This window comes from Mustelus asterias, chromosome 9, assembly GCF_964213995.1.
Source record: "Mustelus asterias chromosome 9, sMusAst1.hap1.1, whole genome shotgun sequence".
Lineage (NCBI taxonomy): Eukaryota > Metazoa > Chordata > Chondrichthyes > Carcharhiniformes > Triakidae > Mustelus > Mustelus asterias.
Genome location: NC_135809.1, coordinates 42,925,052 through 42,946,379, shown reverse-complemented (window position 1 = coordinate 42,946,379; position 21,328 = coordinate 42,925,052). Strand labels below are relative to the sequence as shown.

The 21,328-nt window shown below is 43.4% G+C and overlaps 1 protein-coding gene across 1 annotated transcript in view; it reads right to left on the bottom strand.

Moving 5' to 3' along the window:
• Window positions 1-720: 720 nt before the first annotated feature.
• Window positions 721-21,328, bottom strand: part of LOC144498646 (RIB43A-like with coiled-coils protein 2) — a 29,617-nt gene continuing 9,009 nt past the window's right edge. The window contains exons 5-7 of the mRNA XM_078220085.1: window positions 21,034-21,261; window positions 2,355-2,521; window positions 721-1,738 (exon numbers count right to left, since the gene is read on the bottom strand). Of these exons, the coding sequence (XP_078076211.1) occupies window positions 1,657-1,738; window positions 2,355-2,521; window positions 21,034-21,261 (477 nt within the window). The 3' untranslated portion in view covers window positions 721-1,656. The remainder of the gene's footprint in view (window positions 1,739-2,354; window positions 2,522-21,033; window positions 21,262-21,328) is intronic.

Below are 21,328 nucleotides of genomic sequence, written 5' to 3'. Positions count from 1 at the left end.
TCATGGCTGATCTGCAACCGTACTCAAGTGTTCTTCTTAGTCCCTGATCCCTTAGGTGAACATAAGTTAATCGATTGCAATTTTAAAATCAACAATTGATTCAAGCATCAATTGCTACCTGCAAAAGTTCAAAACTTCTACCATCCTTTCAATGGAGAAACCTTTCCTAATTTCATGCCTAAAAGGTCCGGCTCTAATTTTTTGATTACGCCTTAGTCGTAGACTCCCCAACTAGTACAAATTGTTTCTCCCAATTTATCCTACCTGTTCCTCTCAATATCTTGAAAATCCCTCTTTAATCTTCTAAATTAAATCAGATTCACCTGACTTACTCTTTACAAATCTAAACTGGCTCTCTCTGGTCAGCTAAAAATGTTCAAGATATTCAGCCTACTGATCCTTAATTATAGACTCTAGTGATTTCCCAACAACAAATATTACACTATGAGGACAAAAGCGCCACTAGCAGGTACTTCGTAATTCAAATCTCATGGGTAGAAACAGAGAGGAAGATGGTCTCTGCTTTATTCGTAACATCGTTAAGTGTTTGAAAAAATACTGGTGAGGAAAATGAAGATTTGAATTTTGTGTGTCGGAAGGTGTTTGTTTGCTTTCATAAGAATCAGCTATTTTTCTTGCAGTTTGGTGGATAAATATTGCATTGCTATGCAATGAAATGTAGGCAAATGTTCATCCGTGTGTTATCTTAAAAGCACAATTAAAGGAAAACTTTCTGAATTTTTAATATAGTATTCAACAACTGAGTACGTTACAGGTGGTCACTCTATTAGTCAGAAGTGCAGGTATGTTACTTATGCCTGTTATGTTCCTGACTTGTGGGACTCCTAAGATTTTCCACAGTGCACCAATACAGAAGAATTTCAGTTTATGCCAAGCCCTCAATGGAAAACATGCAGACCGGCTGCATGCCAAGGATTTTATTACTCTTATGTTTATTCCAAGATTCCTTGGTTTATTGCTATTCTACAAGACTGATCACATTTGTTAAGAAATTCCTTTTTTAAAATTCATCACAAAAATAGTGTGATAAGAAAAATAAAAGATGTTATGATTGTTTCTCCTGGATTCATGATATAGTTTCATGCTTCAGTGTACATCAGCAATCTCAGAAACTAGTTAAAGCATTTTGATCTTTACCTGACGACTGCAGATCTTATTGTGAGGCAGTGTGTTTGAGACAGCTGTTTATCATCATCCAATCACTATGGTAAAATCACTGCCAATTTACAGACCAGATCAGCATTCTTTTTTCAGGAGTTTTAATCTGCCGACACTTAGATAATGGAAAGTTTGATTATCAAAGAGGTAAACGAATAGATGTATTTTTATTTTGCAATTAGGAATTTATTTTCAAACATTTTGACATGGACAAGGAAGTAAAAGAAAAATAATACAGTATCCTTTCAAAAACCTGTTGCTGCCTTGGTTTAAAATGACAAATGACCAAATAATTGTAAAATAATTACAAATCTAAAGTGATCATAAATTGAACACATCATATGATTGTAGAAAACCAAGTGAATTTTCTTACAATGGTTCTTTCAACAGAAATGCATAATTCTTAATGATGAAAAAAATCTAAATATTTTCTTTCAACATATTGGGAAGTAGTAAAAGATGATCTTGCACTCCATTTCAACGGCTGGTTGTGTTGAACTGATCAAAATATTTGTCAGTTGGAACATTCACGTAGACTTCCTTTTCCAGAAATCTCTCACTGTAAAAAAATGCAGTAATCATTTCTTTTTGTCTTTGTGAGTCACTTATCTACTACACATACACCCCCTCGACTGAAAAATTAATGATTTGGGCCAAGTCTGGGATGAAAGATGCACTGTGATTGGTTGGCAACAGGGATGATTATAATGTGGCAAAACAGACAGTTATTTCTTTCTTTTCTCTCCATATCCAGATATGGCAGCCACAACTAGTTCACAGTTTTGAGGAGGGGCCAATTGCTTTTCAACGGGGAAACTTATGTCAGGTTCTATCTTGTTTACTTACCTTCCTAATAGCTTCTAAAAGTTATTTAATTTCCTCTTTCCCCATCCTTGCAACGAAATATCCCCAGTAGAGCAGAAATCTACACTCAAAAAAGTGTGCAGATGCACCCAGTTACTCAACAATAAAATGTTTTCCTCCTTGTGGGAAAACCCTTGGCCTCCAAATGGAACTTGCTCAGGGCAGTATATGTTAATAACAGAAATCACTTTGGTAAACCCTTTACTCTCACAACTTTAAGTAGTTTACTGGATTGTTGCCTCCACTCATGTCCCTGTAAATGTCAAATGTAAATTAAATCAAAATATTTGGAGCAGACCTAATGTACTCACCCTGCTTTATGATCCCCACATAACAGCATGTTCTCACAGTCCATTTCCTTCCTGAGCTGCCGTGCTATTCGCCGCTGCTGTCGTTCAAGAAGCACAGCTGCTCGAGCATCGTTGGCTCTCAGCCTTTCCCATTCTGAATTACGCTGACGCTCTTCCTCCTCTAATCTCTGGATATAAACAAGATAACATTTTTTTCATTGCTCTAATTCAAACAGTTGTTTGAACACCATCACAGTTTCTGGCATGGATCATCAACAGAGTTAATCAAAATGAAAGACAGTCATTGTTTTTAGTTTATTAATGTCACAAGTAGGCTTACATTAACACTGCAATGAAGTTACTGTGAAAATCCCCTAGTTGCCACACTCTGGCACCTGTTTGGGTACACTGAGGGAGAATTTAGCATGGCCAATGCACCTAACCAGCACGTCTTTTGGACTGCAGGAGGAAACCGGAGCACCCAGAGGGGACCCATGCAGACATGGGGAGAACGTGCAGACTCTGCACAGACAGTGACCCAAGCCGGGAATTGAACCTGGATCCCTGGCACTGTGAGGCAGCAATGCTAACCATTGTGCCATGTCATGGTATTCCCTCAGTTGGTCTGCATCTTGTATTTTTGATGTGGAGATGCCGGCGTTGGACTGGGGTAAGCACAGTAAGAAGTCTCACAACACCAGGTTAAAGTCCAACAGGTTTATTTGGTAGCAAATACCATAAGCTTTCGGAGCAATGCTCCTTCGTCAGATGGAGTGGATATCTGTTCTCAAACAGGGCACAGACACAGAAATCAAATTACAGAATACTGATTAGAATGCAAATCTCTACAGCCAGCCAGGTCTTAAATGTACAGACAATGTGGGTGGAGGGAGCATTCAACACAGGTTAAAGAGATGTGTATTGTCTCCAGACAGAACAGCTTGTGAAATTCTGCAAGTCCAGGAGGCAAGCTGTGGGGGTTACTGATAATGTGACATAAATCCAACAACCCGGTTTAGGCCGTCCTCATGTGTGCGGAACTTGGCTATCAGTTTCTGCTCAGCGACTCTGCGCTGTCGTGTGTCGTGAAGGCCGCCTTGGAGAACGCTTACCTGAAGATCCAAGGCTGAATGCCCGTGACTGCTGAAGTGCTTCCCCACAGGAAGAGAACAGTCTTGCCTGGTGATTGTCGAGCGGTCTTCATTCATCCGTTGTCGTAGCGTCTGCATGGTTTCCCCAATGTACCATGCCTCGGGACATCCTTTCTTGCAGCGTATCAGGTAGACAACGTTGGCCGAGTTGCAAGAGTAGGTACCGTGTACCTGGTAGATGGTGTTCTCATGTGAGATGATGGCATCCGTGTCGATGATCCGGCACGTCTTGCAGAGGTTGCTGTGGCAGGGTTGTGTGGTGTCGTGGTCACTGTTCTCCTGAAGGCTGGGTAGTTTGCTGCGGACAATGGTCTGTTTGAGGTTGCGTGGTTGTTTGAAGGCAAGAAGTGGGGGTGTGGGGATGGCCTTGGCGAGATGTTCGTCTTCATCAATGACATGTTGAAGGCTCCAGAGGAGATGCCGTAGCTTCTCCGCTCCGGGGAAGTACTGGACGACGAAGGGTACTCTGTCCACCGTGTCCCGTGTTTGTCTTCTGAGGAGGTCGGTGCGGTTTTTCGCTGTGGCGTGTCGGAACTGTTGATCGATGAGTCGAGCGCCATATCCTGTTCTTATGAGGGCATCTTTCAGCGTCTGGAGGTGTCTGTTGCGATCCTCCTCATCCGAGCAGATCCTGTGTATTCGGAGGGCTTGTCCGTAGGGGATGGCTTCTTTTACGTGTTTAGGGTGGAAGCTGGAGAAGTGGAGCATCATGAGGTTATCCGTGGGCTTGCGGTACAGTGAGGTGCTGAGGTGACCGTCCTTAATGGAGATGCGTGTGTCCAAGAATGCAACCGATTCCGGAGAGTAGTCCATGGTGAGTCTGATGGTGGGATGGAACTTGTTGATGTCATCATAGAGTTGTTTCAGTGATTGTTCACCATGAGTCCAAAGGAAGAAAATGTCATCGATGTATCTAGTGTATAGCATCGGTTGAAGGTCCTGTGCAGTGAAGAATTATTGTTCAAACCTGTGCATGAAGATGTTGGCATATTGAGGTGCGAATTTTGTCCCCATGGCTGTTCCATGTGTCTGGATGAAGAACTGGTTGTTGAAGGTGAAAATATTGTGATCCAGGATGAAGTTGATGAGTTGTAAAATTGCATCTGGAAACTGGCAGTTGACGGCATTGAGTACTGAGGCCGTTGCAGCAAAGCCATCATCGTGGGGGATGCTGGTGTAGAGTGCCGAGACATCCATTGTGACGAGGAGTGCTGCTGGTTCAACTGCTCCATGTGTGCTGAGTTTCTGTAGGAAGTCCGTAGTGTCGCGACAAAAGCTGGGGGTTCTTTGTACAATGGGTTTCAAGATGCCCTCGACATAGCCGGAGAGGTTCTCGCACAGGGTTCCGTTTCCTGAAACGATGGGACGGCCGGGTGTGTTTGCCTTGTGTATTTTTGGGAGGCAGTAGAGATCTCCAACGCGTGGAGTACGTGGGATGAGAGCACGGAGGGTGCTCTGAAGGTCCGGATCAAAGGTTTTGATCAGAGTGTTGAGTTGACGGGTGTGTTGTTTGGTTGGATCTGTGGGTAACTGTCTGTAGTGTTCCTCGTTGTTCAGTTGTCGGTACACTTCTTTGCAGTAATCCGTTCCGTTCAGTATGACTGAACATGAGGACGCACACATGAGGACGGCCTAAACTGGGTTGTTGGATTTATGTCACATTATCAGTAACCCCCCACAGCTTGCCTCCTGGACTTGCAGAATTTCACAAGCTGTTCTGTCTGGAGACAATACACATTTCTTTAACCTGTGTTGAATGCTCCCTCCACCCACATTGTCTGTACATTTAAGACCTGGCTGGCTGTAGAGATTTGCATTCTAATCAGTATTCTGTAATTTGATTTCTGTGTCTGTGCCCTGTTTGAGAACAGATATCCACTCCATCTGACGAAGGAGCATTGCTCCGAAAGCTTATGGTATTTGCTACCAAATAAACCTGTTGGACTTTAACCTGGTGTTGTGAGACTTCTTCTTGTATTTTAACAGCAAGCAGACTCCGTTTAATTCAGCTAAAATAGGTGGCAAATTATTCTGCAGACATCAAACAAGATTAGAACTCAAATGGATAAACATATACAAGAGCCCTTTTCAAGATGGAGTCTCACAGTTACTGTTCTAAAGTTCTAGATGAGTCATAGAGGTTTACAGCATGGAATCAGGCCCTTCGGCCCAACTGTCCATGCCACGCTTTTTTTTTTAAACCACTAAGTTGGTCCCAATTGCCTGTGTTTGGCCCATATCCCTCTATACCTGTCTTATATATAACTGTCTAAATGCTTTTTAAAAGATAAAATTGTACCTACCTCTACTACTACCTCTTGCAGCTTGTTCCAGACACTCACCACCCTCTCTGTGAAAAAAGTGCCCCTCTGGAAATCTTTTGTATCTCTCCCCTCTAACCTTAAACCTATGCCCTCTAGTTTTAGACATCCCTACTTTTGGGAAAAGATGTTGACTATCTTGCTGATTTGTGCCCCTCATTATTTTACAGACCTCTGTAAGATCACCCCTAAGTCTCCTACACTCCAGGGTAAAAAAGTCCCAGTCTATCCAGCCTCTCCTTATAACTCAAACCATCAAGTCCTGGTGGCATCCTAATAAATCTTTTCTGCACTCTTTCTAGTTTAATAATATCCTTTCTATATGGTGACCAGAACTGTGCACAGTATTCCAAGTGTGGCCTTACCAATGTCTTGTACAATTTCAACAAGACGTCCCAACTCCTGTATTCAGTGTTCTGACCCAGGGGTCACAGTCTGAGGATTCAGGGTAGACCATTTAGGACGGAGATGAGGAGACATTTCTTCACCAAAAGAGTGGTGAGCCTGTGGAATTCATTACCACAGGAAGTAGTTGGTGTCAAAACATTGAATGCATTCAAGAGGCGGCTGGATATAGCACTTGGGGCAAATGGGACCAAAGGTTATGGGGAAAAGCAAAATTAGGCTCTTGAGTTGGATGATCAGCCATGACCTTAATGAATGGCGGAGCAGGCTCAAAGGGCCAAATGGTCTCCTGCTCCTATCTTCTTTTGTTTCTATGACCAATGAAACCAAGCATGCTGAATGCCCTCTTCACCAGTCTGTCCACCTGTGACTCCACTTTCAAGGAGCTTCATGAACCTGTACCCCTAGATCTCTTTGTTCTGTAACTCTCCCCAATGCCCTACCATTAACTGAGTAAGTCCTGCCCTGGTTCAGTCTACCAAAATGCATCACCTCCCATTTATCTAAATTAAACTCCATTTGCCATTCATCAAGAGATGGTTTTCTCTTACTGTTTAAACTGCAGTTACTGTTGTCACCAACAATCTGGCCTATGCCTCTGAAATGTTGAACATTCAAAACATACAGTATTTAACATACGAACACATGAAAATGAGATAAATGTAACAACGGGTTCAACAAGTCTGTCCCATTCATGTCCAGCTATGTTCTGTCCACAAAGGTGGCTACAGTATTTGATTTGGGTTCAACAAGGACCATTCTGCTTATGACCTTATTGCAGGCTTGGTCCAAACATGGACTAAAGAGCTAAACAAATGTAAGAGGTGATGTGAGAGTGACTGCCCTTGACATCAAGGCAACATTTGACCAAATGTGGCATCAAGGAACTTAAGCAAAACTGAAGTCAATGGGAATCGGGGAAATATCTCCACTGATTGGAGTCATACATAGCACAAAGGAAGACGGTTGTGGTTGTTGGAAATCAATCTCGCAGTCCCAAAATGTCACTGCAGTAGTTCCTCAGGGTAGTAGTTCGTCGGCCAAACCATCTTCAACTGCTTTACCAATGACTTTCCCTCCATCATAAGATCCGATGTGGGGATGTTCAGAGATTGTACAAGGACAGCAGACATGTGGAAATGCCTATAAATTCTCCTCAAAGTCAAACGGCATCTTGACTTGGAACTATATTGGCATTCCTTCACTGCTGGATCAAAATCCTGGAACACTCTTCCGAACAGAACTGTGGGTGTGTACCTACACTACATGGGTTGCAGTAATGCAAGTAGAAAGCTCACCGCCACCTTAAATGATGCAATTAGCGATGAGCAATAAATGCTGGCACAGTCAACAACACCCATATCCTATGAATGAATACGTTTTTTAAAAGTTGCAACCGGATAATATGCCGTCAATTCTTCTCACCTGCAGGCGTGCATGCATTCTCTTGGGAGAGGAAAGAAACATTTTAAAAAGGACAATACAGGGGAAAATGAATTATCAGAAATTATTCTATGACCCCCCCAAAGACAATCAAAATAATTCCCTGGGGAAAATAAGGACCTTGAAGTACATTATTCAAGATCCACCATGTCCCATACACCATGATATCAAGTTCTTACATTAACCTGTGCAGGTCTCTTTTAAATAGTTGCTAGCAAACAAATTGGCAACCTCATCCCAAACTCAGGGGTATAGAAAAATATCCTGATGGATATCCAAGTCCTATGCTCATCTAGTTTGTACACATGTTCCCTCATTCTCCCTAGATTACTAAATTCAAATAACCTTCCAAATATACAGTCATCACATTGTCTTGAAAATGTGCTTGATGCTAAACAATGATTTTTAATCCACCAACTGAAAACTTGAATTTAACCTTTTGAAAACCAGACTTTTTAAAAACATTAAAAGTGACATGAACTCATAGTCAAGATGACCATTTAATTTGCATTACTGTACATTCCAACACCCACTGAGATGGAGACAGGATGTCTGCAGAAACATCTGTCTCACTAACAAGACATATATGGCAATCACCTGAGGTATTCAACTCTTGGAAACAGACTGTTAAAAGCTAATTGCTTGGACGTTGGGACTCTGGTTTAAGATGACTTTCCAGACATGAAGCAATCAAGTTACAATTGGAATATCATGGCCCTAACCTCCGAGCTCCAGGTCATTGTAACTGGAGAGTATCCCAAAGCTGGGGAGTATCCCAAAGATGTCCTGGTGACCCCTGAGGTACCCAGGTAAGGATTATATGGTAATTGCCCGGGCAGTTTAAACATCCAATGGGCAATTGTCCTGCAATGGTAGCTGCCTGAAAGACATAAATTGCAAACTTTGGATGATTCCAACTGTCTTTCAGTATTAGTCACCCAGAAAAGTTTAGAAGAATATAACTAACCTCCCTGAACCCCAAAAGGATTCCTCCCAATGCCCCCCTCACCTCCCACAGGACTCCCCCACTCCGACATCCTCATGGGACCTTCCCAACTACTTCCCACCCCCCTCACGGGACTCTACTATTTACACCCTGACCCCTACAGGGTTCCTCCACTCCCCACCAGAACCATTGACTACCCCTATAACATTTTGATAATACTGCTAATTTTTAGGGTTCTACATTGCCCTGATTCTATCGTATCACCTTTTTAAACAGTTCAGTTTATAGTGAGACACATTAAAATTGGGAACAGAATGGCAGGTGTTTGTGAGGAACTGGTGTTAATGGGTTTTATGACTTTAAAGGTGCCTTAGGTCTGGGTCAAGCAGTTGTATGTTGTCTTTATTGTACTATGTGCAATTAAGAACCTTTTTGTCAGCTTTAACAAAATAGCCAAAACTAAGCCAATCTTTGGATGATGCCTTATCTTCAAGCAAAACCAGGTGATGGTTTAGTTTGATTTGATTTATTATTGTCAGACTTTTGTATCCTTTTCCTGATGGAAAAAGGTGGAAGAGAGTGTGTCAGGGTTGCGTGGGGTCCCTGACTATGCTGGCTGCTTTTCCGAAGCAGCAGGAAGTGTAGACATTGTCAATGGATGGGAGGCTGATTTGCGTGATGGACTGGTCATTCATGACCCTTTATAGTTTCTTGCAGTCTTGGACAGAGCAGGAGCCATACCAAGCTGTGATACAACCAGAAAGAATGCTTCCTATGGTGCATCTGTAGAAGTTAGTGAGAGTTGGAGTGGACATGCCACATTTCCTTATCTCCTGAGAAAGTAGAAGCGTTGGTGGGCTTTCTTAACTATAGCATCCGTATGGAGAGATCAGGACAGGTTGTTGGTGACCTGGACACCTAAAAACTTAAAGCTCTCAACCATTTCTACTTCATCCCCATTGATGTAGACAGGGGCATGCCCTCCACTATGCTTCTTGAAGTCGATGACTATCTCCTTCATTTTGCTGACATTGAGGGGGAGATTATTGTCGTACCAGTTCACCAGATTCTCTATCTCTTTTCTGTACTGTCTCTCATCATTGTTTGAGATCTGACCCATAATGGTGGTGTCATCAGCAAACCTGAAAATCGAGATGGAGGGGAATTTAGCCATACAGTCAAAGGTGTATAAGGAGTCTAGTAAGAGGCTGAGAACACAGCCTTGTGGAGCACCGGTGTTGAGGATGATCATGGAGGAGGTGTTGTTGTCTATCCTTGCTGACTGCAGTCTGTGGGTTAGGAAGTCTAGGATCCAGTTGCAGTGGGAGGAGCTGACCCCCAGGTCTCGAAGTTTGAAGATGAGTCTCGTAGGAATAGTGGTGTTAAAGGCTGAGCTGTAGTCTATGATTAGGAGTCCAACATAAGTGTCTTTGTTATTTAGGTGTTCCAGGGTTGAGTATAGGGTCAGGGAGATGGTGTCTGCTGTGGACCTGTTGCGGCGATAGGCATACTGTAGTGGATCCAGGCAGTCTGGTAAGCAGGAATTGATTTGTGCCATGACTAACCTTTTGAAGCAGTTCATAATGATGGACGTTGGAGCCACCAGACGATAGTCATTAAGGCACGCTGTCTGGCTTTTCTTTGGTACCGGGATGATGGTCATCTTTTTGAAGCAGGTAGGGAACTCAGATTGGGGTAAAGAGAGGTTGATGATGTCTACGAGTACCCCGCCAGCTGGTCCACGCAGGACCTGAGTGCTCGTCCGAGTACCCCATCCGGGCCAGTTGGTCTCTGTGTTGACTTTTGAGACGTCAGCAATGGTAACCTCAAATACAGGCTCGTCTGAGGCTTCTGGAATGGAGGGCGTGCTCTTGCTGACCTCTTGCTCAAGCTGGGCAAAGAATGCATTGAGCTCATTGGGAGGAGTGCATTGGAGCCAGTGATTTTACCTGCCTTCATCTTGTAGCCTGTTAGTTGGTTAACCATATCTGTAAGGCAGAACACCTTTCCTTCTTGACATTATGGTAGGAAGTTTTAATAATTCAGCTGAACACCAGTTTCCCCATCACCAAGCACCCTTTATTGTGTGCCAAAAAAGAGACCACTCCTGTGGCTTACAGCTTTCTTACTGAGGTGGGGTTTCATTTCTTCTGAGGGTTATCATTGGAATCCCCTGTGTAGGATCATCTAATTTTAGATGTGGTTGGATCTTTTTGGATCCTGCTTTAAACTACCTTGCTAACACTGGCAAAGTCTCCAAAAAATTCAGGGTCATCACAAACTCCTCCAATGCTGGTAAAGGAGCCAGGCTTGTGGGCAACAGGAAGCAACTGAGTGCGTCAGCATTAGCCATGCGGGTTCCTGGGCAGTGTTCCAGTAGATATTTATAGGCTGCCAATAACAAGGCCTAACGCTAGATCCGAGCGGAAGCAATGGCGGGGGAGGGGGGGGGGAGGGACTTAACTGCCTTATTCTCTTTAAAAATGCCTAATAAGGGTTTATGGTCGGTAATTATAAAAAAAGCATCTACCATAGATGCATTGATGGAACTTTTTCACACCAAATATGACTACCAACCCTTCCAAGTCAATCTGCGAATACCGTCGCTCTGCGTTCAAAGGGATCCTGGAGGCATATGCGTTGGTTTTTCTGTCCTGTCTTTCCAGCGAGGTGACAGCATCACTCCAAACCCAGTATGGAGAAGCAACACAAGTCAATATAAATTCCCTCTTGGGGTCAAGTTAAACATCAGCAGCTGATGTTTAACTTTAGAAAAAGCCTTTGCTTGCAGAGCTCCCCAGGACCATCTCTGGTATTTTTGTAGTATGGCATGCAAGGGGACCAGCATGGAAGCCAGTTTTGGGATAAATTTTCCATAATAGGTGATTAGTCCCAAGAAGGATTTCAACTCCATGGTGTTTCTAGGGGTTGGTGCTTCCTTGATGGCCTTTACCTTATCCTCTACTAGATTTAACCCCTTTTCATTCACTTGGTAGCCTAAATAGGTTATTACCACTGCTTAGAAAATGTATTTCTCCCTCTTTAGTGAACTCCCGCTCGGGAAAATATCTCCAAGACTTCTTCTAAGTTGGCTGGGTGTTACTGTTCTGAAGACCCCGTGACCAAGACGTCATCGAAGTATACTGCAACCTTGGGTATCCATTGGAGGATGTACTCTCGAGTTTGTCCTCCACTTTCTCTAATTCAGAGTAAGGGATGGGTCTTGCTCTGTAATATTTGGGAATGGCATTAGGGTCAACATAAATTTTAGCTTGAGCCCCTCTTCCTGAGTCCTTCCTGAAAAACTTCAGGATATCTGCTAATGACTTCATACAGTCCTCCCTTGCTTAGCCGGAAGATCTCCAACCAATTTAACCGGATATGCTGGAGCCAATCTCTTCCCATTAGGCTCAGTGCTTGTCCATCACATCGACAAGTGGAAGTCGAGCTGATTGCTGTCCGTAGATCAATGGGGTCATTGTAGTGCCCTTTATCCCTAATGGTTCACCAGTATAGGTGGCTAGTCTGGCCCTAGTGTTCTCTGGTTTTAAAAATTGAATACCGGTTTGAAGGTAGTTATAAGCCTACTCCACAATAATGGAAACTGTGGCTCCTGTGTCTACCTCCATTTTCAACGAATGTCTACTCACCAGCAGTTCTATCCAATTGGGCAACCTTGGTCATGACAATGCGATTTAGTTGCATGGCTTCTTGTTCTGGCAGCGTATGTACCTCCATGGTATAGGCTGGTACTAGCCATGGTCTCCTTCCAAAGCAACACGCATTTTGTCTACTCCTGCAACCATGCTTTGGCTGAATTGCCTGGCTGTGCCTACAACAGCCCGACGTTGGTCCTTTCAACCTTCCAAAAGAGGACCTCCTCCACGTGAGGGTGTATCATTGCATTTCCTCAACTGCCAAGTGACGCAAGCTGGGCCTTGATTTTGTAGCGGGAACCTTGACATCTTAGTTGTGCAGGCACTCTCAGTGGAGGGATGGTCATTATCACTCATGGTTCTTCTCCCTATCCGGAAAACATCGCTTTTGGGCAACCTTTTGTAGCTCTTGAGCTCCTTTTTCTGCACTTTGTAGTGACAAGGCTATTTCAACAGCTCTCTAAGTCCAGATCAGATTCTGCCAATAATTCTTTTTGGATTATTGGGTTGTTCATTCCAGGCACCAATGTCTCTCAACATTTCATTTAGAGATCATCCAAATTAACAATGTTTGACTAGTTTCCACAACCTGGCCAAAAATCCTGTAATGGGCTCCCCAGGGGTTATCCCTGTTGTATTAAAATGATGATGTGGAGATGCCGGCGTTGGACTGGGGTAAACACAGTAAGAAGTTTAACAACACCAGGTTAAAGTCCAACAGGTTTATTTGGAATTCCCACTCACCTGAAGAAGGAGCTTAAGGCTCCGAAAGCTTGTGGCTTTTGCTACCAAATAAACCTGTTGGACTTTAACCTGGTGTTGTTAAATTTCTTACTGTATTAAAATGATGGCAGTGATCTTCCGATCTCATTCCCCTCACAACCGCTGCCGATGAGAACAGAAAACCTGGTTCTCAGCCAAAACTCCATTCACTGCAGCAGGATGGAAAATCCTAGCCGTGGGCGAGGTCAGAGGATTCTGGCTGATATCTCTGGAATATGACATAAGACTTGGGTTCCCGGTGGTTTTTAACCAAATCTGAAAGTTCATTAGAAGTCTTCAAATCAGGGATACCTGGATAAGTCAGGCCTTTGATTAAGCTGAATGTCGAGGCTCCACAAGCTGTGAATAAGATTACTTTATGCCTTTCATCTCCCTCAATATTGTTTGCTCAATAGAAGTAGCGCATGCGCTCTATATATTGAGCCCAGCTTTCTCCATTCACGTCATAAGATTCGTGTTTATTGAGGAAAGACGTTTTTTCCTTATCAGGGAGGAAATAGTTTTCTGCTCGATGATAGGTTACCAGGAGCAATAAAAAATCTGGTTTACCTTCGTCATCAATGTAATAATATTGCCGAGGCCAGTCCTCCGGACAATAATAGTGCTTGCTGAATAGGGAAACTTACATTCCATGAAGCCCATGGGGAGATCCATTAGTGGTGCCCTGTGTCCTTCATGGCCACTATAACAGGTGACTTGAACTCATGGCCATAGTGGCCATCTAATTTGCATTACTGTACATTCTTCATTCTAACAGCAATTGAGATGGAGACAGCATGTCTGCAGGAACTCACCAAAGACAGCGATCCCCCAGAGAATGTAGAGGCTTTGCATCTCATTAACAAGGTATCTATGAAAATCAGCTCAACCATTCAACTGCTGGAGATGGACCATTAAAGACTAATTGCTTGAACAATGGACCCTGGTTTAAGATTGCTTTGCAGCATAAAATTAAAAAAATAACATCCAAACATGAGCTAATCAAGTTACAATTGGAATGTAAATAATCGTATTTGAATTACTGGCAATTGGGGTGACAAGCCATCCCATTTGTGTGTTTTAAGTAAATGCTTTTTCTGCAGATGACACAAGCAGCTGAGAAACTCAGAGAGAAGAACTATGAAGTTGATTTCCATTTTTAGTTAGGCTCCTATAGGATCCCAATTTGCATGTATTAATGAGGATTAATATTTGGTTAATTCTGCTGCTCTCTCCAAAGATACTACCAGTTTATTTATTAGTGTCACATTAACATTGCAATGAAGTTACTGTGAAAATCCCCTAGTCACGACACTCCGGCGTCTGTTCGGGTAAACTGGGGGAGAATTTAGCATGGCCAATGGACTTAACCAGCATGTCTTTCAGACTGTGGGAGGAAACCGGAGTATCGGGAGGAAACCCACGCAGACACAGGGAAATCGTGCAGACTCCGCACAGATACTGACCCAAGCCGTGAATCGAACGCAGGTCCCTAATGCTGTGAGACAGCAATGCTAAGCACTGTGCCACCCTTGCAGCACACTCTGCACTAACCAAAGTGTTGCATAATGACTATAATACTTTCTATTGGATTGTCTTAGCTCTTTATCCTAATACTTATTGTAAAACAAAATACTGTGGATGCTGGAAATTTGTAATCAAAGCAGAAACTAACAGAAATACTTGGCAGTGATGTTCCCTCTAAGCTGCATGTCCATGCGGCCAGGTGACAATCCAACTATTCCCAAGCAGACCACACACCAGTTCATCCCTTTACATCACTGGCTCCAACGCACCCCTGCCTGATGAGCTCAAGATGTGGAGATGCCGGCGTTGGACTGGGGTAAACACAGTAAGAAGTTTAACAACACCAGGTTAAAGTCCAACAGGTTTATTTGGTAGCAAAAGCAAAAGCAAAGAAGGGGCTCAGAGCCTCGAAAGCTTGTGTGGCTTTTGCTACCAAATAAACCTGTTGGACTTTAACCTGGTGTTGTTAAACTTCTTACTGTGATGAGCTCAATGCACTCTATGCTTGTTTTGAGCAAGAGGTCAGTGAGAGCATGCCCTCCACCCAGGAAGCCTTGGATGAACCTTCATCTGGGGTCATCATCGCAGATGTCAGAGCAGCTTTCGCGAAGATCAACCCACGGAAAGCAACTGGCCCGGATGGGGTACCCGGACGAACATTCAGATCCTACGTGGATCAGCTGGCAGGGGTATTACAACAATCTGAGGTCCCTATTTGCTTCAAGAAGACAACCATCATCCCGGTACCAAAGAAAAGCCAAGCAATGTGCCTTAATGACTATCGTCCAGTGGCTCCTACTATACTCCTTATACACCCATGACTGTGTGGCCAAATTCCCCACCAATTCGATTTTCAAGTTTGCTGACGACACCACCATAGTGGATCGGATATCAAACAATGACAAGATAGAGTACAGGAATGAGATAGAGAATCTGGTGAACTGGTGCAGCGACAATAATCTCTCCCTCAATGTCAACACATCGACTTCATAAAGTGTAGAGACCAACATGCCCCTGTCTACATCAATGGGGACGAAGTAGAAAGGGTCGAGAGCTTCAGGCTTAGGTGTCCTGATCACCAACAACCTGTCCTGGTCCCCCCATGCTGACACTATAGTGAAGAAAGCCCACCAATGCCTCTACTTTCTCAGAAGGCTAAGGAAATTTGTCATGTCAGCTACAACTCTCTCCAACTTTTACAGATGCACTATAGAAAGCATTCTTTCTGGTTGTCTCACAGCTTGGTATGGCTCCTGCTCTGCCCAAGACCGTAAGAAACTACAAAGGGTCGTGAATGTAACCCAGTCCATCACGCAAACCAGCCTCCCACCCATTGACTTCCCGCTACTTCAGAAAAGCAGCTAGCATTATTAAGGACCCCACACACCTGGACATACTCTCTTCCACTTTATTCATTCGGGAAAAAGTTACAAAAAGTCTGACGTCACGTACCAATCGACTCAAGAACAGCTTCTTTCCTGCTGCCATCAGACTTTTGAATGGACCTACCTCGTACTAAGTTGATCTTTCTCTACATCCTAGCTATGACTGTAACACTACATTCTGCACTCTCTCCTTTCTTTCTCCATGAACGGTATGCTTTCTCTATAGCATGAAAGAAGCAATACTTTTTACTGTATACTAATGCACTTGACAATAATAAATCAAAATATATTGTAATCATTTTACTGGATTATGAAGATTTAACATCAGAGCACATTCAATTCAAAATTCTTGTTTCCTTTCTCATACTATAGTAAGTTGATAATCAAATCACTGTGTGCAAGAGATTCTTGTTAGATGTCAACTGTTTTCTCCCCAAAACTTCTCCCTTCAGTTTTTCCTCCCTCTTTATTTTACGTTCTTCCTCTCCCCATATCAAAAATACATATACTATTTAATTCAAATTATTGTGGTCAGACAGAAAGCACAGAACTAAATCATGTTTGTGGACACAATGTTGGTGAAAGGCTTTAAAATGCAAACTGAGGGCGGCACGGTAGCACAGTGGTTAGCACTGCTGCTTCACAGCACCAGGGACCCGGGTTCGATTCCCGGCTTGGGTCACTGTCTGTGTGGGGTTTGCACGCTCTCCCCGTGTCTGCGTGAGTTTCCTCCAGATGCTCAGGTTTCCTCTCAAATTCTAAAAGACGTGCTGGTTAGGTGCATTGACCCGAACAAGCGCCACACTGTGGTGACTGGGAGAATTTCACAGTAACTTCATTGCAGTATTAATGTAAACCTTACTTGTGACTAATAACTAAACTTTAACGATGTTTGTAAAAGGTCAAAGAAAAATTAAAACAACTCTTCATATTAAATAGTTTTACTAGTTTAACCCAGCCATCACTTCAAATATACTTTGTCTTTCTTCTGTTTATGTGGATTTCTGGAAATGCTTTCAAGACGCAAATCCATGCAGCTGATACTGATCAATTATTTCTGTGTTGTCAATCGCTTTTATACCAGTTTATGGCCTTTGACATTGTTCCTTGAGACACTCATCCAGTTTGGTTCTGCACTGAAGATGTATCAGTTGCTTCTCTAATTTTAAGGACTCCGGTATTTTTAACCCTATTTTGATTGACAGCCTAATATAATTGCACGGAAGGTCTTTTAATCTTCATTTGCATCCATTTAACATCAAAAGGAAACAAATCGATAGGTCAGAAAGGTAGAACTTATTTTTTAGTTCTTCTCTTTCTGAACTTGTCTTGCCCTCTTTCCTGTCCTGATATATGACTGTAAGCTAACAAAGGATCACCTGAAGTGTCAGTTGTGGCTCAGTTGATAAGGACTCTTCCCCATTAGTGAAAAGGTTGTAAGTGCATACCCTACTCCAGGACTTGAGCACAGAAATATCAAGGTTGATACTTGAGTACACTATTGAAGGAATGCACACTGTTAGAGATTCAGTTTGTCTAACCTCTTATCAGAAAAAGGCCCTGTCTCCTTTCAGATGGATATAAAACATCACACAACACTATTTTGAAGCCGATCGAGTAGCTTAGCCAACATTTATTCCTCAATCAACACCACAAAACAAATTATCTGGTCAGTAGTGGGAACAAACTGTGTGCAAATTGGCTGTTGCATTTCATACCTTAACAGTAGCTGTACTTCAAATGTACTCCATTAGCTGTAAAAGGCTATTGAACGTCTTGGTTGTGAAAGACACTATATCAGTCGAGTATAAGCTCTCATCATGGAAGCTTAGATTGGGTTGAGAATAAAAAAAATAACCTCTTCCTTTGTTGAACTCAAGAAAACCTGTCCAATTGATTTTTTTTAATGAACACAGTGCAAACAGGTACTCAACTAATCAGCAAGTATATCCTTCTCAAACAAATAAACCTGTTGCAGTCAAAGAAAGGTTTCTAAATTTAGAGTTTTGATCCTTTTTGAAAGGGCCACTATTTTTTCCAACTTGGTAAATGGATAAGGCTCCTGGTGACAGCAAAGATTCATAAAATAGGCTTACATGTTGGCAATGTATTTCTTGATGTAGAGATGCTGGCATTGGACAGGGGTAAACACAGTAAGAAGTCTCACAACACCAGATTAAAGTCCAACAGGTTTATTTGGTAGCACAAGCTACTAGCTTTCGGAGCGCTGCCCCTTCATCAGGTGAGTGGGAGTTCTGTTCACAAACAGGGCATATAAAGACACAAACTCAATTTACAAAATAATGGTTGGAATGCGAGTCTTTACAGGCAATCAAGTCTTAAAGGTACAGACAATGTGAGTGGAGAGAGGAATAAGCACAGGTTAAAGAGATGCGTATTGTCTCCAGCCAGGACAGTTAGTGAGATTTTGCAAGCCCAGGCAAGTCGTGGGGGTTACAGATAGTGTGACATGAACCCAAGATCCCGGTTGAGGCCGTCCTCGTGTGCGGAACTTGGCTATCTGTCTCTGCTCAGCGACTCTGCGTTGTCGTGTAGGCCGCCTTGGAGAATGTTTACCCGAAGATCAGAGACTGAATGCCCGTGACCGCTGAAGTGTTCCCCAACAGGAAGAGAACACCCTTGCCTGGTGATTGTCGAGCGGTGTTCATTCATCCGTTGTCGTAGCGTCTGCATGGTCTCCCCAATGTACCATGCCTCGGGACATCCTTTCCTGCAGTGTATCAGGTAGACAACGTTGGCCAAGTTGCAAGTGTATGTACCGTGTACCTGGTGGATGGTGTTCTCACGTGAGATGATGGCATCCATGTCGATGATCCGGCACGTCTTGCAGAGGTTGCTGTGGCAGGGTTGTGTGGTGTTGTGGTCATTGTTCTCCTGAAGGCTGGGTAGTTTGCTGCGGACAATGGTCTGTTTGAGGTTGTGCGGTTGTTTGAAGGCAAGTAGTGGAGGTGTGGGAATGGTCTTGGCGAGATGTTGTTCTTCACCAATGACATGTTGAAGTCTCCGGAGAAGATGTCGTCGCTTCTCTGCTCCGGGGAAGTACTGGACGACGATGCGTACTCTGTCCGCCGTGTCCCGTGTTTGTCTTCTAAGGAGGTCAGTGTGGTTTTTCGCTGTCGATCGAGAAGTTGAGCGCCATATCCTGTTCTTATGAGGGCATCTTTCAGCGTTGGGAGGTATCTGTTGCGATCCTCCTCATCTGAGCAGATCCTGTGTATACGGAGGGCTTGTCCGTAGGGGATGGCTTCTTTAACGTGTTTAGGGTGGAATCCGGAGAAGTGGAGCATCGGGAGGTTATCCGTGGGCTTGCGGTACAGTGAAATGCTAAGGTGACCGTCCTTGATGGAGATGTGTGTGTCCAAGAATGCAACCGATTCCGGAGAGTAGTCCATAGTGAGTCTGATGGTGGGATGGAACTTTGTTGTCATCATATAGTTGTTTCAGTGATTGTTCGCCATGAGTCCAAAGGAAGAAAATGTCATCGATGTATCTAGTGTATAGCATCGGTTGAAGGTCCCTTGCGGTGAAGAGGTCTTGTTCGAACCGTATACACAGGATATTGTCAGAAGACAAACACGGGACACGGCGGACAGAGTACCCTTCGTCGTCCAGTACTTCTCCGGAGCAGAGAAGCTACGACATCTTCTCTGGAGCCTTCAACATGTCATTGATGAAGACGAACATCTTGCCAAGACCATCCCCACACCCCCACTTCTTGCCTTTAAACAACCGCACAACCTCAAACAGACCATTGTCCGCAGCAATCTACCCAGCCTTCAGGAGAACAGTGACTACAACACCACACAACCCTGCCACAGCAACCTCTGCAAGACGTGCCGGATCATCGACATGGATGCCATCATCTCACATGAGAACACCGTCCACCAGGTACATACACTTGCAACTCGGCCAACGTTGTCTACCTGATACACTGCACGAAAGGATGTCCCGAGGCATGGTACATTGGGGAGACCATGCAGACGCTACGACAATGGATGAATGAACACCGCTGTGTTCTCTTCCTGTTGGGGAACACTTCAGCGGTCACGGGCATTTGGTCTCTGATCTTCGGGTAAGTGTTCTCCAATGCGGCCCTCATGACAACAGAGTCGCTGAGCAGAGACAGATAGCCAAGTTCCGCACACATGAGGACGGCCTCAACCGGGATCTTGGGTTCATGTCACACTATTTGTAACCCTCACGACTTGTCTGGGCTTGCAAAATCTCACTAACTGTCCTGGCTAGAGACAATACACATCTCTTTAACCTGTGCTTAACCCTCTCTCCACTCACACTGTCTGTACCTTTAAGACTTGATTACCTGTAAAGACTCGCATTCCAATCATTATTTTGTAAATTGAGTTTGTGTCTTTATATGCCCTGTTTGTGAACAGAACTCCCACTCACCCGATGAAGGGGCAGCACTCCGAAAGCTAGTGGTTTGTGCTACTAAATAAACCTGTTGGACTTTAAGCTGGTGTTGTGAGACTTCTTACAACGTATTTCTTGCCAGTTTTAGAGAGATCAGAAATGTATTGTGATGTTTCAATCTATCTATGCATATAAGTAGGATTGTTTTTCACCACAAGATTATGGATAATGTCATATTTTGTATTAGAGTCAGGGCTTGTTTACTGAAGCACACTTAATTTTTGAGCAAGAACAGTGAGCTCAAATCATAACAATATTTTCTCAGAGTATTTTACATCGCAAAGGTTCTAATTGCTCAATGGGTGAATACCATGTAGTACATCAGTAAGCTATACATGTCAGAATCGATAGTGATCCCCAACCTGTTTTAACTTAGCTGATGTCAGCCAGGGCAAAAGCATAAACATGGGGGAGGGGAATTTTCCCATCGTGCGACTCCCCACTCCTGATCACCATCTAGCATCCATCGCTGTAAAAGTATGATTGTATTTCAGTCAGGCAAAATTGGCTTCATAATCAATGTCTATTGCCACTCACTGACGCACATGAAGGTTCCAACACATGAAGGCAATGGAAGGTTTCAATGTCAGCAGAAGTGTACAAAATATAAATATGGCATGTTGCACAAAATTGGAGACAGCTGACACAGTACCTTTCTCTCTTGGATTTGTTGGTTCAGTTTGCGAGTGGTTTCATCTGCTTGATCTGGGGTCATTCCTTTCCAGCGATGTACAATTACTCTGTTTGGCCCAAAAGCACTCAGTGCCTGATTTGGATTTTCTGTTAGGAAGTCACTGTGACGCTGGTTTTCAATTTCAATTAAATTATCTTCTTGCTCCTGCCGCTTTTCAAGCTTGTGTCTTGTAGCTGATTCAATTGCCTAAACCACATCAAAGTTTTTAAAAAAAACTCCAACATTATTCTCTTTGTGTTACATGATAGAATCA